The sequence below is a fragment of the Amborella trichopoda genome, chromosome 12 (assembly GCF_054954075.1).
Source record: "Amborella trichopoda isolate Santa Cruz 75 chromosome 12, AtrichopodaSantaCruz75HAP2 v2.0, whole genome shotgun sequence".
NCBI lineage: Eukaryota > Viridiplantae > Streptophyta > Magnoliopsida > Amborellales > Amborellaceae > Amborella > Amborella trichopoda.
Window position 1 is genome coordinate 34,003,253 of NC_142347.1, and position 16,576 is coordinate 34,019,828.

At 37.6% G+C, this 16,576-nt stretch overlaps 1 protein-coding gene across 14 annotated transcripts in view; it reads left to right on the forward strand.

The window, feature by feature from the left end:
• Positions 1 to 1,044: 1,044 nt before the first annotated feature.
• LOC18430919 (16S rRNA processing protein RimM family) overlaps positions 1,045 to 16,576 on the forward strand; it is a 44,301-nt gene continuing 28,769 nt past the window's right edge. For 8 of the 14 annotated variants that reach the window (XR_016046265.1, XR_016046260.1, XR_016046262.1 and 5 more), the window contains exons 1-5: positions 1,045 to 1,321; positions 1,425 to 1,543; positions 1,828 to 1,962; positions 8,084 to 8,194; positions 15,902 to 16,174. Coding sequence is in view for 7 of the 14 variants with exons in the window: in XM_006841059.4 (XP_006841122.1) it covers positions 1,105 to 1,321; positions 1,425 to 1,543; positions 1,828 to 1,962; positions 8,084 to 8,194; positions 15,902 to 16,174 (855 nt within the window). In the remaining 7 variants the exon portion in view is untranslated. Of the gene's footprint in view, positions 1,322 to 1,424; positions 1,560 to 1,827; positions 1,963 to 8,083; positions 8,195 to 8,457; positions 9,450 to 12,389; positions 12,525 to 15,901; positions 16,175 to 16,576 lie in introns of those variants that run through there. The other 6 variants (XM_088854286.1, XM_088854287.1, XR_016046263.1 and 3 more) reach the window with 4 other exon arrangements.

Genomic DNA, 16,576 nt, shown 5'->3' on the forward strand with positions numbered 1-16,576 from the left:
TTGACTCCCACTGAATAGCAATCATGGCCTAAAAAGGACGTCCAATCCAAATCACAATACTCACTATATGTATTAGCAGTGTTTTGGATCACAAATAAACTCCAAGCATGAAATGGAATGCCCTACAGTTTAATTCAAATACCTACTTTTTGAAAAAAAGATGAATGATCTGAAGGCTTCCATTGGTCCAAAGAAAGGAGTTTACCTCGGACGCTGGGAAATGTAAATTGAAGTGCACACTGAATCTCAAAATCTGATCTAAGAACAAAAAACACCTTATTTTCACCTAAAATCCTAACCTCCGGAGCATATTGAAGAACCCAACCTTTTCTAGCCCAATCCCCCAGACTAAAAGTATCATTAGAAGGTGGGGAAAAAGATCCTACTACACAATTTTTGGTCGTCTTCAAACCATCTCCACACAACTTAAGATCTACAGGAGCCAAAGGCAGAGCCATCATCAACCCCTAGCCATAATTTAAAGCAAAACCTTTACCTCGTCCTCTTTTCCTTTTTGTGATTTTCTATCTGCCCAACCTAAAAAGATCATTTACTTTTAAACCAAGGAGTCATAATTACTCTCGTCTGTTATATTTCAAATGAGGTCGTTGTGAATTATCATTCACTAATGACAAAGTTTAAATTTTTTTTGAGCTTTATGAAATACCTCAAGCCATTCAAATTGACATCCAATGGGCTAAGTGAAATTATGATCCTCTTGTCACAAAAATAAATATTCTCACGGCATATAATCCCTGATAAAAAAAAGTGGGTTTGTTTTCTCGAGGGCGGTATATAATCCCAATTAAAAAAGTGGGTTTATTTTCTCGATGAACCAAACGACCCTTCAAGGCTTTCGTTATCCAACCAGGACGAGAAAGAGAGTTACCTCTGCTCATAGAAGATCTTGTTGGTCGTGAGGGGCATCACGGTCGAATAAATTGATGGACGACCTTCATAACAATTGATATTCTACAGTCATGTGGATCGATCATGAAGCCCAATTCCTTTCCAAATAAAGCGCCTTGCTCTCTGTTCATGTGCATGGCAACGAGACCGTGAACGCAGAAGAGGAGAGCAGTGGACACAGGAGAAGGGAGAGAAATGACGACGATGTCTCGTTTAGGGTTATCGACATGCCTCAATCAAACTTCTTACTTCCTTTCATCACCACCATCGCTCTCACTTCACCATTCTCTCCTCTCACCAATAAGTTGCAGATGCTTCTCTTCTACTCGCCATTGCTGGAGGCGGGAATCGTCCCTTGGTCCCTTACATGCATCCCCCAAATCTTCTCTCTCCTCTGTTTCAATTACCAATGGTATGCCCTACATTTGTTTTCTGTGAAAGTGTTTGGTGGGTTTGGTTCTGATTTTCTGTTAATTGATTGGTTGATTGTGTTTCAAATGCCCCTGTTTCTCAAGAAACTATCACTGGTGATTCTGATTTCATTCAAATCGGCTACATTTGCAATGTTCATGGCCTTAAAGGGGAGCTCCGCGTAAAACCGACCACTGATTTTCCGGAACTGCGTTTGGCTCAAGTACCGTTTGTCCTCTGTCTCTCTCTATCTTCTGTTTAGTTGTAGTTTCCTTTTGTTTGGATGATCCTTTCTTAGTTGGGAGTTGCGTTCTGCTAGGTGTCGTGAATTAGACCGCTGTTTCTTTAGCTTTTATTCATTTTGGGCTCTGTATGGATTTGCTCTTTGTTGCAGCACTTTCTGCTGGTTTTAAAATAAATTTTGGCGGTTGTATTTTCTCTTTATACAAATCTGCTATTTGTTGCAGCGTTTTCTGCTATTTTTGAACTAAAGTTTGGGTGTTGCAGCCAGGAAGAAGATGGTTGAGAATCTCGGTAGCTGGAAAAGAAACGATTCAGGAGATTGAGCTCTCTTCTGGAAGTGGCCACCCGAGCCAGAAGACATGGATCCTTACATTTTCAGGGATTGATTCCGTAGATAAGGTGAAACTTTCTTCATGGGCTTGTGTTATTCTGAGGGAAATACTAATGCTAGAGTAGTAAGGACTACACAATTTCCAGTATGAGTAAGTATAAAACTATCATATGAATACAAATTTATGAAAAGGGATAATGGACACAAACTCGTGCAAGTATAAGAGATATCACCTTATGACAAATGAATAAGAATGTGGGAATTTAAGAGGAGCCGACCATCCACCTTGTGCCACTACTTGACGTGTAAGTTCTCACCTTGAGTATACGGTTAAACACAAAATCGTAGTTTTTTCTATAAATAAAGGAACCGTGCATTATGTCGAGTTCTCTTTCCTTTGTTGCTTTGCTGAGTGAGCTTTCCTAATTTCTTTTTAATTCGATGCATAACCTACTCGTGGGCTATTTTTCCTAGTTGTAAGTTAGGATTGCTAAATATGCATTTTCCAGTTCTAGGGGGCATAGAAATTCAGGTGAACTTAAGTTGTATAATGTAGCTGCTTCTATTGATGGTCAACTTGTCTGATTTATGTATTCATATCATTATTGAGACTACTGTTCCTTCTTCCTGAAGTGGAATTGGACAAATAGAATTGATAATCATATAGGATTAATTCATTTTCTGAAATCTATAGTTTATGAATGTCACATGGGCACATGATTAAGATTAAATTGTGTACGGTCAAGTTATTATTAATTCATTCAAGGTGTCACACATATCTGTTGATCTACATCACATGTGCCAACAATAAACATGCGGAATGTCATAGAGAGTATAGAATGTACGTGTATGTATTTTGGGGATGTGGGTGACTGGCTGCCAATTCTGTTTTATTTTGCAGCCATTATTATTATGTGAATTAAGTGTTAGATGGAAGTGTAGTGATGTATGCAGTTGGGGCATCCTAACAGACTGAGAGATTTGAACTTTGTTCCTAATGACCCGATCAATTTGATCAGATGCTCAACATCTATTTTCATTGTTCAATTCTTTGTGTTTGACAACATGAAAAACAAAGCCTCCAATGTAATATTGAAATATAGATTAAAAAAAGAGATTCTTATATATATAGATGTAGATACATATGTAAACATACCTAACTGATTTGATGGGTTCCTAATAGTTCACCATGATAGTGCTAGTTGATGAGAGTTACTTTAGGAGCCATTAGAGCAAACTAAATTTTGGCCATTTCCAACCTTGTGACTACTTTAGTCACTAGCCCTGCATTTGACATCCCTCTCCTTGCGGTTAAGGTACTAACTTACGGCAAGGCCTAGGAACATTCCTTGCTGTATGGATGAGGACGACTGCTAGTGATTCCAGTTCATGGAGGTGAGTTTTTTTTTTTTGACAAGTTAATGCAGGGGAGTTGCAACCTGCAATCTGAACTAAAGATGGGTTTTTGGAGTTAGCTGACCCTTGTGGGGCTGCAATTGTTTGTTCCAATCGGACCTTTGTAGCACATGTGTCGCCTAGGGAAAGGGGTTTAGATGGCATTAGATCACAAGTTTTTTGAGTTGTTACAAACTCAAGATATTCAAATGGCATTTAAAAAATAAATAAATAAATGACCAGAACATGAATATGCAAGCTCACCCATTTTATTAATGTGTGGATGCCCACTGATACTCTCTCTCTATATATAAACTTTATGGAGCCCTTATTAAGAGATGTAGTGAAGTATTTTAAGAATTTGAATTACCATAGAGATGGGTGGGAAAAGTGTGAGGTCAATCATGTATGATAGATTGTTCCATGGCCATTCAGTTGTCAATTATTTGATCGATTGCCCCAAGTCACTTTGTTCTTGAATCTGTTGATGCATCAGCCCATTCACACTATGCAAATTACTTGTTTGAGTTGTAGGATTAGATTGTTGATGAGGTTTGGGGAAGTGCATGTTGTACAAATTATCATAGACTATGCTGTCAATTATTCTGTACCTTGATATTTGTTGACAATGAAAATACTCCACGTGCCACTATCTAAATCCCATGAGGTCATAGGGAAGGTTCCCATTGTTAAAGGGGCAATTCACAAAGCTAAGGCAATCATTGTTTCCATGTATAACCATACATTAGTCTTAAGCATGATGAGGGAGTTCACAAAGAAGTGAGAGATAGTGAGACCAGAAATTACTAGGTTTTCCACAACATATCTCATTCTTTAAGGCTTATGCAAGCATACAGCTGCTTTCAGGAGCATGTTTACTTCCAAAAAGTGGACTAGAAGTGGTTGCAGCATCCGGATGGGCGTATGTCTGAGCAAACCATGTTAAATGCATCTGTTTAGTGTGGAATCCACTTTACATTGGGCTTTTCTCATCCTTTAGTGAAAGTGCGAGTTTTAGTTGGTCATGATGTGAAGCTTGCCATGACTACCTACATGAGGGAATGATTTGAGTGAAATAATAGATGGCTCATTCGGCTCTATGGTTATGCAAACTCAGGTTTTGATTCATATCCAAGGTATTTGCAAATCCTAGGATATGCAAACCTAGGTTATTGGGACGAAGATATTTGGATAGCTTTTAGATGGAACCTAGGATATGCAAATCTCTTGTTTGAATCAGCTGTTTAAAAATATTGTATTTGCTATATCTTTCTATTTTCATGTTAAAAAAGTTTTCTTAATGCTTCATTGTTTTTATTAAAAATAATCTATTAGATCTACCATGATTTTGAAGGGAAATATTTATTTAATTACACGATAAATTATAAAAGGTAATGCTAATATTACTTCTCAAAGGTAATATTTTTAACTAATATTAATTCAACTTGTAACTGTTTCATTCAAATTATCATAATTTTACCATCCTTCGTATCGGGGATTAATGTATTTTTATTTTCTTAGATGTTAAAGACAATGATTCTGAGGACAGTAATGCCACCTAGTTTCTGTTGGTTTGATATAGCAACAAAAACTCATACAGTTGCAGACACATGGAAATAATCAATCAGCTGATTGAGAGCATTGAGTGCCAAAAAATAAAAATAAAAATGACGAATTGGATGGTAAAAGAAGAACTATATGACCACATACCATTACCAACCCTGGAAAAATGGAGTACCGAAGAAAACCAGTATACAAACAGCAACATATATTGATATAAACAAAACAGAGGGATAAATCAAGCGAAAGAGCCTCAAAAAATACACAATATAACAAATCATCCATCTCAGATATGAAAATCAATGCCCAACAGCCTAAAACATTTGGAAAAAAAGCCATAATCCCCAACCTCTAAGAGCCACAAAAATATCTGTAGCTAGAGAGAGAATCATCTATATTGCATATTGGGTATCAAAATATTAGCTACTCAAAGGAATAGAAATTACGGGCAATTGAAGAAGGTAAAAGAAACATACCTTATAGAGAGTTGCAGGCAATCTCAATGCTAACTCTGATGATATCTCTATTAGTTCTGAGGTTTATCGAACTCCGATGCGAAGATCACAGATGGAGGAGAGAGGCTTTTTGCAAATGGAGAAGATGGAGGAGAAAGGCGATGGTTTTGAAATGAAGAAGAGAGCTACGAAAAGATTGGCAGAAGAACAAAGTGGAAATAGGAGCAAAAAATAAAACAATGCTGGAAAGAGGAAGAGGTGTTTGGTGAAGCTTCAATGTAGACCCACAGAGAAATAGTGTAGATGGAGGAGTGAGAGGAAGTCTGTAAATGGTGGATAGAGAGAGAGAGATGAAGTTTATATATAGCGAGAGTATCAATGGCCATCCACACATGAATAAAAAGGGTGAGCTTGCATAATTGTGTTCTACTATTAATTTTTTTTTATATATAATGACATTGCATATCCTGAGTTTGGGCCTTTTTTGGGGATGATACTCATATCCTTTAACGAGGATAGAGCCCTGTTTTTTCTTTTTGCCGAATATGTTTCTGGTCTCAATTCCAGGATTTGCAAATCATGTAGTTGCAGACCCTAGTATCCAAACGAGCCATATGTGGGTTCTTAAGGATAATGAAAGCATTTACAAGCCTATAATTGAGAGTGTTGATAGGTGAGGGGACACACTGCTTTGCTGGCTCCGCCATGCAGCTGGATAGTTTTTTAGTCCATTCCTTCATTACAAACACCCAACCACCTAATCAGATCTTTCAATCATTGGGGCTTCTTGGATATTCTTTAGACCTTAGTCCCGGATCAGATTATATGAGATGGAATCCAGAATTATGAAATTAATGAAACTTACTTACGCTTTAGGGGATTTCGGACAAGATATTGCTGTATTGACAGGGATACTGCAAACCAGGTAACCGAAATTGTATGAATTGCTTCTTGAAACTAAAAAAAGGGAACTTCGTTGTTTTTCTCTATACTTGTATTAAATATTTAAATGTGTAAATGAGTGTTGGCAATTTATGGGAGTGAGACACAAGTTTACAACATCTCATGATTCGAGTATTGAGCCTCATCCGCTCTTTAATGTGTACCAAACACATTGAAGTAGGTTATCATTTCACTCTAGAAACGCTCCAGGCATACGAATAAAAGATATGGCAGATGATGTGTATCGAAACTGTATGCGAAGATGACTGAACTTCATTGCAGCCAAGTTGGCTTTGCATGATATACGTCCTTGATTTTAGGGGGAGTGTTGTATAGAGTGTATAAAATGTGTGTGCATGTTTCTGTTTATACCCTGAAGATTACTATGTGAATTACTTGAGTATTACTGTCTTGTGCCGTGTAATGCATATATGAATGGGATAAGCATGGAGGCTATCACTTCTACTTCTCCAAAAAGTTGTGCCCTTTCTTGTTCTCTAGCTCTTGGTGGGTGCTTACATTGGGGTCCACCCCGGGTTTTGTTGTTCATCTTTTGAGTTTGAGGGCAGGTGGTTTTGTGAAAGAGAACTGAAGAATCTCTTATTTTCGTTGGACATCAGAGGCCTGTTTTCTATATTTCTCTTTGATTCATGTGTGTGGCCTTCTTTGCAAATTTTTGAAGTGTTTTGGTTTTGTTATTATGGGGTTTTGGGCAGCATTGAACAGAAACCACGTTGGTTTTTGACTGATATACCTGAGTCTCTTGGTCTTCTCAGGTATTAGTTTATAAGCTTCATTATTTGAAACTTTAGCATCCACATGCTCATACAACTGTGCCAATATTTATCATATAACTTTACGTTATTAAAAGAGCATCATTCCCCTTAATAAGCCTTCTTCGAACTGAGTTAGAAAAATGAATTGGGAAAAGAGAGTGAGCAGTGATGGGAGCAAGAGATGGAAAGAGGGGACAGAGATGAAGAAACTTCTCTTAAGAACTCCTAGTTGATGTTGAAAAAATTCAGGAAAGAAACAAGAAAAGGTACTTGTTGTGCATCTTTGGTTCTTTTTCTGTTCTGAGGGCATTTAATAGATGGTGAGAAATTCAGATGAAGAAACCTATCTTAGGAACTCTTAGTTGGAATACTTTAGGAAAAAAGGCAAGAAGATAAGGGACTTGTTGGGTGTCTTTTGTTGTTTTACTGTCTGAAGGCATCTAAGTCATTCACCTCCTATCTGAAACATGTTTTGGGTTTCATTTTTTTCTTAAGAGAATCTCCAAGTTATATGTTTCCTGCTTTGCAAAATTTGCCAGCTAAGGAAACTTTCTGCATGAAAATGCCTGTATTATGTCATAGCCTCACCAGCAAATTCAAACTTTGTTTCCAATAAGTGGCAATACAAAGATATCATGGTAGACATCTCTAAACGCATTTAGGGTTGGATGAGAACCCCTCCAAATGGATGTGGGATCATTCTGTTTTACTTCCAAAGCAATAAAATGGCATCTCCTTTGGGCAAAACATTTCTCGTTTTTTTCCCCTTTTTTTTTTTTCCACTCAAGAACATTAATGCTGTCTGCGTTATCATCTAACTTACCACTGTTTTCCTTTATCTTAATTGACATTCCTGGTATGTACTCTGTCTCCCATATATCTGTGATGCATAAGGTTGAATTGTGAAGTTCTATTTACTCGTTCATAATTATAGGCGGTTCTTCTCTCATAGAGATTTATGATGGTGGCCCTTATTTGCCGTTCAATTGTTTAGTACATCTAAGTTTAATTAAGTGGTAAGCATAGAATTTTAATTGTTTTCTGTGCCTTATTTGTTTCAGGCAAGGCAACTTGTAGGATCAACTTTACTTGTAAGGGAAGAAGATAGGCCAACTCTGGAGGAAGGCGAGTTTTATACTCCTGATCTTGTTGGCATGAGGGTTATTATGAAGGTTTGTTCTCACGCTGGCATGTTTCTTAATATGTTTAGCTTATCAAAAACAAGAGTTTTCTTATGGAATTTAAATTTTTTATGCAAACGAACTTTGAGTGGCAAGACAAGAAAGGATAGAATTCAGAATGAATAGATTCGAGGGAATTTAGGTGTGGCTTCAATAGGGCATTAAGATGAGAGAAAGTAGACTTAGGCGGGCTGGCAACATAAGATTAATACAACACCGGATAGGAAGTACGATTTGGTTCAAGTTGAAGACCATAAAAGGGAATGGGGAAGGTCCGAAAGGACATGGATGGAAGTAGTGGGAAAATATATAGTGACTTATGATTTTGCTGATGGTATGGCCCTTGATAGAGCAGAACAACAAAGTATGCTTCATATAACCGACCCCAAATAGTTGGGATAACGCTCGGATGTTGATGATGATTACGATGCAAGTGAACTTTAAATGAAGGACTTGAAAGAGATTTTTTTTTTCTCTCACTTTGGGTTGGGAGTATAGTAATTTCTAAGAAATTCATGTATGCGAGCCCTTTTTGTAAGTCCTTGGTAGGAGCATGTTTCAGTTAAATCAAGCTTTATTTGTGTTCTTTAATTTTTTTTGTAATATGCATTTCTAATATTTGATTCTTTTTTCTATTATGTGCCTTTTTTTTTAATAATATAAATATATGGGCTGTACCATTGAAGATGTTAAAAAACTGCGATTTTTTCCTTGTTCTTGTTATGTGTTGGAATTATATTCAGCATTCTTATTGAGAAGTCTGTTTAGTGAAGGCTTCAAGCTAGCAGAAAACATGTAAAATAACGCTTAATGATGAGATCAGATGGCCTTTTAAGGGAACTACTCTACTTGAAGCCAATGGTTGAAATAGTTTAAGGCAGCGTTGAGGCTGCTGTTGGGGGTTGTCTTGGATTCTAAGCGACCTCACGCTAGGTAGCTTGGCAATCAAGCTATCTTAGGTTGCTTGGGAATGAAGCTAGTGCCCTCAATATAAAGGTGTGGAGAAACTTTGGGGTGAATGAAAGAGAGGGAGAGGTGTAGAGAAACCTTGGGGTGTGTGCAAGTGGGAAAGAGATTTCATAAGATGAATATAAGTCTAAATATGACATGCTTTATTAGAGATTGAGATTATAAGCGCTTCTATTCTTCTCTGGAGTAACAACTATTTTGCACCTTTTACTCTTGCATGGTGAAAAATAGTCGATTGTCTTCGCCAACAGATGTAGTCGCATCTGTGATGAACCATGTAAATTCCTATGGTCTTGCTTGCATGATTTTCTTGCTTTGGCCTTTTTCTTGTACTTGTTGCTTGCTTGTGGTTGTTATCTTCTCACTCTTTACTTCGTCAAAAATCAAGCTATCGGGTTTTATAGACTCTGTGCACTTAATAAGTGGTATTAGAGCTTCGTTTTGGTTTTTCATGATAGCATTGAAGGTTTCAATCCCAAAATTCAAGGTAGAGAAATTTGATGGCAAAAACATCTTAGGAATTAGGCATGTCAGTTTTTGGGACTTGCAAAACTTGTCCAGGAAAGAGTTAGTGGGAAGAGGCCATGATTGATAGACTTAACTCAATTAAACAAAACCATATTTGGGACCTAGTAACCCTAACCCTTGATAGAAAACCTATAGGCCGCAGTTGAATCTTTTAAAATAAAACTGAATTTGGAAGGGAAGCTAGAAAAGTACAAAGCAAGATCAGTAGTCAAGTAGTTTACTCAGAAAGAAGGGGTAGATTATGATAGGACCTTCTCTGTTGTAGCTAAGTTCCCCTTTATTAGGATCCTAATAGTAATAGCCATAGCAACCCTTTTTGACTTTGTATTCCACAAGATGGATGTAAGGACAACTGATACTAGACTTATCTTTGCCATGAGCATGATTAGTAGGTTCTAAAGTAATTTGGACATGGAGCGCTGGAAGGCGATTAAAAGAGCTCTGCAATATTTGAAGGGAACGGTTAATCTCGTTCTCACTTATGATGGAGGCTCGGATATTCAGATACAAGGATATTTAGATGCAGACTATCAGGGCGATCTAGATGAAATGAAGTCCACATTCGTGTTTATCTTGCTGATGGAGCTGTTTCTTATGCTCAAGGAAATAGGACATCGTGGTACTCTCGATTATGGAGTTGGAATATGTGGCCTGTTGTCTCGCAGAAAAATAAGCCATTTGGTTGAAGAAGTTACTAAATCAACATAGATTTGACCTAGTAGAGAGCCTATGTATGAGGATCTTCTGCAACCACAAGGCAAGCCACTGTTTCCTAAGAAATCCAGGCACATAAAGATGGCAATTACCACATTTGTGATGGGATCTGAGCAGGTGAGATCGAGGTGGATTATCTCCCGATGAAGGCTATGCTAGTAGATCCTTTGGCTAAGGATTAGTGGCAAATGTGTCTGCCAAACTTGTATGTGAGATGGGCATGAGAGAGAGTAAGAGGGAATGATTGTATGTCCTTCAAAGGCCAGATGGGAAATGTTAGGGTTTTGTGGCTTTTATTGTCTGTGAGACTATGTAAAAATAATAAATATTGTGAATTATGCACTTTAGTGGGAATGTATTTTGGATGGCTGACCTTGGGATGGGCAGCGTATAGTTCAGGTCATTTCCAAAACCTTTTCTCTTAGGTGTAAGCACTATACTTGAGGGTTTTATGGGGGGTCATCCCTTGGTGAGGTCGAAAAGATGCCAATGGATAATGTTTTGTAGGCTAAGACATCTTCATGGTCTCCTATTTGCGGTTGTAGGCTTGTTAGAGAGGGGCAAATCCTTAACAAACTTATGCATTGTATGTTTATATGACAACCACATGGTAGAAAACAACCTTATAGAGGGATGCATGCACATATGCATAGAGAGTCCCCTTTGCACTATAATGATACGTGCATGTAACTTGCTCTTAAAGGGAGAACTTGTAATCCACATACTAGGATCGTGGTTCCCCCATTTATTGGCCAGCTTTGACATGCCAATCATGAGCCTCTACACATGACTGTGGGTCTTATTTCCGTTGGGTTGGTTTGAGAAGATAGTTTTGGATCAATGATCTTAGCATGGGTGGAGTGCTCTGACAATCAATTTTCGTAATCTATTAGTATTGATCCACTTCTAGAGGTATTTCTGAATGTTTTAGAATTTTTAAGAAATTTAAAAATATTGTTTATAACTTTATTTATATTATTTTTGGGGGGCCAAGGGCCTTGTATATAACTTTATTTATTTATATAATATTGGTTATTATTTTAATTTTTTTATAATTTTGTTTAATGGTTTAAAACTCTGAAAGGGCATTTACGCAATTCCTAAAACTTTCAGGGCATATTGGGACCCACATGGGGGGCCAAGGGCCCAGCCCCCAACATGTGTGAAACACATGGAGTGGGTGTGGGGCCCAATGGGCCACACCCCTACATAGTGGGATACCCCACATATTCCTCAGTAATTTGGGAGATCTTGTGGGGAATCCAATAAAATTTGAAAAATATATTGTTTGTTACAAGAAACCTTTGGAAAATCTCAAGGAAAGATTTTGTGAGAATATTTTTTGTATGTAAAGAATAATTTGTGTTTAGAAAATACTTTTTCAAACATTGAATTTTGACTAAGACTCTTTTGACTTTGAAATTTTATAATCCCTTTGTGTGGGAAAAGAAATTCTAGTCAAAACAGAAGATGAGTTTTGACTAGCTTTATTCTAGACTGACTATAAGTGGATATGCGTCAAAAGATTCAGGGGTTAAGACTCCTCCCTAAATCATGATGGTTGATTGTTTGGTTGGATGGCTCTAATTTGTTTCTCTCTCACCTCACAGATTACTTGGAATTTTTTTTGTCAAACTGAATCCTAATATAAGTGGAATACTCCACGTCCTGAGGGCTATATTAAATTCTACATAGCCAGACCTTTCACTTTTTCCCTTCTTTTGTCAGATACGATAGTAGTGCTTACTGCTCCTTATTAACAATTCTTGGGGTTGTTTGTTGGTCTCCTACCACCACCATTGGGGTTTACTTATGAGCAAGAAAGTGCCAGAACAGCCATTGCGTCATCTTCATTTAGATAATTGTGTTGCTCTATATTTATATTATTCGATTTATTTATGTTGCTGTAAGCCACCATAGCGTTGTTTTGATGATCTATTGCAAAAATAATTAATGGTAGACATTTACATTGTAGAGTGGGAAATGAAGCCAATGCAAATGGCTGCTGATATATGGATGTCAGAAATGTTTTCTTGCATGTTTAGTTGCTGGAGGAATTCAACATGTCACTTCTGCTGGAATTTTGTGGACAACGGGGGATAGGAAAGCTGTAAGTTCTAATGGGCGTGTGAGTCTTTGCTTATAACATGGTTTGAAATTGTTAAGCTGTTGTTGTTCTTATGATGATGCAATTATCTTACTGATGATGATTTTTGGGTATTCATGAGCTAAAAAAAGACTTAAAGACTTTAATGTGAATATCATGGGAAACTGAACTAGTTTTAGGCATGAAAGTGTCTTGCTCTTGGAGTGGTATCCATCTCGCTGTGATCACACCGAATTCACTATTAATGCTGATAAGCTGTGTTAAACTAGTTATCTAATTTGGGATTGGGACCATTACTATACTCCTTATATGGACGGGCTACCCATGTCCCAAAAATGGCTCCTGTGCCCCCAATGCCTTTTGCCCCATCCTTTCTCTTAAGGATTGTAATTCATCATAAACCTGAAGGATATCTTGTCTAGAAGCGGTTTGGACACACTAGCAAATTCTCTTCTCTAGTAGTGGGGCTGATACCGAGTACTTGGTACTTAATAATTGCATACCAACTCCACCACAAGCAAATAAAAAGCTAGAGAGGGAGATAGTGACAGCATATTGTCCAATTCACAGCAACGGAGCCTTAGAGAAAATCGAGAGAGAGAGAGAGAGAGAGAGAGAGAGAGAGAGAGAGAGAGAGAGAGCTAAGAACTAAGCCCAAAAGGGTATGAAGAATAAATGGCTACAAGGCACCTAGATTTTTCTTCTTAGCATTATAAGCGAAAGGCTCCATCTCCCTCCCCATCTTCAACATACAAAACCCCACTTGTTTTGGTGGCTCTACCAACAGTGGCATCATGAGGTTCACACCAAACATCTGCACAACGTTTGGTTGCTGGACCACAGTAGAAACCCGTGCTGTTGCTGCTGGCTGTCATGCTATAAACTCCAGCAGGAATAGCTGTACTGCTGTCAGAGAAGGGAGAGTGAGAGAGAGATTTGCAAAGAAGGGAGATGGAGAGAGATGGTGGCCAGGAGAGGGATTTGGGACTAGAGGAGAGAGAGGCATGCTAGGTTTTTGTTGTCTTTGGGTCACGTCTTCTTCAAACTATCCCAGCCACATTGAAAGCTTTTCCATAATAAGGGTGGTAGTCTACATATGTGTGGAGAGAGAGAGAGAGAGAGAGAGAGAGAGAGAGAGATGTGAAATCTGGTGGCTGAGAATGTGCCATTGAAGACCATTTACTGTTGGTATAAGCATGTCACAATCACATTTAGCTATTAGATGTGGAATAGGGTGGCTAAGGGTGTGTCATTGACTGGGTTCAAAGTCCCAAAAATTTTTCTTTAACTTTATGACACTCAAATTTCACATCTGATGGCTAGTGCTAATTGTGACCATCTTATACCAAATGTGTGTGTGTGCGTGCGCGTGTATGTATGGGGCATGTTGCCGTGGCCATGTGTGTATAAAGGGCATGTTGCCATGGTCAGTATCTCTGTACTCCAGCTTATGGGGAAGTTATGTAGTATTCATTGCGTTTTATGTAATTGTAGCTAAGTCATTTGATACTTTTCTATTGTATGTATAACGTGCCCATCTTTGTGAGGTATTTATGTTCATGTATATAACTATTATAAAGTATAATGAGAATGTACCCATGTGGGAAAAACCGAGCGATCTAATTGGTAACCGCCTCGTTAGATCGGAACCTGAAAACATGCCTGTTCTGGTTTCAGGAGGTTTTGGTGATCAGTCGGTATTTTTAAAAAGAATTAAAAAATATGTATGTAAAATCCCAAAAATAAAGAATTCTTCACTTTTATATTTTTCATCTTTTTTGAAAATTTTTAAAATACCCCTAAACACAAATCAATTCTTTAAAATCTATGTTTTTCATTAATTTTCAATTTCATTTGAAAGTGTTTTGTTTTAATCATTTGTTACATGGTTTTCATATTTTAGTAATTTTTTTTTGTATCTTTTTTATTTTTTTCAATGATTTTTTGACCGCTTGAGACTTGCTCGATTAGAACGGTTAAATCGGCTGGTTTACCGGTTAGGCCGATTAAGCCGCTTCTAGGCCCATGTTCGGTTAACTTTTCCGGTTGAATTTTGCGAACATTGGAATATACACAAAGGTCATTGATATTTTTGCTGATACTTATTTTAAGAGCTCATATGTTTCCTTTTTTTATTTTTGGTGGAATCCTTTTATGGATGTTCTGCTAAAGCTTTAATGATATATTGTGCTTGGAGTTTAGTGTTTTAAAACTTACTGACTTGACTCGTGGCACGCTCATGGGATCCTAAATACATGATGTTCTTGATTAATCTGTAATGTGAACTAAAAGTGGTACTTAATTTTATCTGACTATGTAGTTATATTTAATTTATTAACTTTGGCAAATGTTCTTTTATTAAGTTCCATGGTTATGTTATTTTATCTTTGCCATTGGGTCACTTGGATTTGATGTGATTGAACTTGACGCACAAAGTATATAGAATAAACTCATGCTCTCCTCAAGTATGAGTTGAGTTTTGAGTTTATTAGTTATGCTTCCCCTTAAGTGTGGCTCCAATAGACGATAAGATGAGCGAAAGTAGACCCAGGTGATTTGGCCATTTGCAGCACAGACCCAGTATAACACCTGTTAGGTGGTGCGAATTGGTTTAAGTGGAAGGCTCAAAAAAGGCAAGGGGTGGGCCCAAAAGGACATGGTTGGAAGCAGTGAGAAAAGATATGGGGACTTACAGCCTCACTGAGGGTATGATCCTTGATAGAGCAAAATGGCAGACCAAGATTTATATAGTCGACCCAAATAGTTGGAAAAAGGCTCTGATGATGATGGTGATGATGATGAGTTGTGCTTACCCTTCTGCCAAAACCTTGTATAGCCACAACAACTAGTTGTTTTCGTTTGTAATGCATTCCTTGTGGAATTGTTCTCATTGCATTAGTGCCCTTTAATTTTTTATGATAGTTGTTAGATTCAGTGCTTAAAAACTTGATGCGTCGACTTGGGACTTGAGTCATGAGCTGACTTGCCTTGGGACCATGGCAAGTTCCATTAAAATACCAGGGGACTCACCTGAGTCTCACAGTGTTAAAACCCTACACTGTTGTGTTTCCATGGACTTGGCCTAGTCTTCTTGAGTCTCGGTTGAGTTGGCTTGTGCAACTGGGGCTCGGGACCCTAGTGAGGCCCAGCACTGAATGGGGGTTTTTAAACAATCCTTACAATGAAACATCAACTGTTTTTTGCAATGTTGATGTTTCTTGGTAATTGTACTGCAAGTATGTGGACATAATTTTGTTAGTTCTTCAGATTTCAATAGGTATGGGTGTTTTTAGTTATTCACATTTCACCATTCTGCATTGTTTCAGGAAATGAATTATTAGTGTCAGTTCTGAATGTTGTTGACTTTCTGTTACTTTCAGGAAACCGGTAAATTAGTAGGATCAGTTGTAAATGTTTTCAACTGTGGCCCAAGCCATCTTTTACAAGTGAAGCTGGATTCTGGTGAAACCAATTGTAAATCTTCAAAAGCAGAAACCCATGGATCTAGTCGCCTTGTATGGGTTCCATTTGCCGAGGCCATTGTTCCTGATGTTGATATGGATAAAAGAGAATTGCATATTACACCTCCCAAGGGTCTGCTTGAGTTGAACCAACAGCTTGATGGAAGGTCAAAAAAAGAAAGACGTCAGCTGGTCTGGACAATCCCTATGCATGACACTTGCATTTTAATTGTGCATGAGAATACTGTATAGATTGCTATAAGCATATTTTCAAAATGTTTTTATTCATTTACCTCACAATGCACATTGTAATTGCTTGTTGTGTTGTTTAACATTATCATGATCCTTGACTACAAAATTTACCTTGGTTATGGTATAATTGGATTAGAAACTTTTTTAGATTTGTTATTTTTTAGTGGCCAAAAAATCAATTTTTGTTTTGGTCTCTTCTTCCAATTTTATATAGTTTGATATGAGCATTCACACTTCCATTGTCCTACTTTTTGGTAATTATCCTTGCTTTACATTATTTTTTATCCTCTACACATGGCCTGTTGTGATCCCTTTGATTTGGTTTTGGTCTGAGCATGGTTC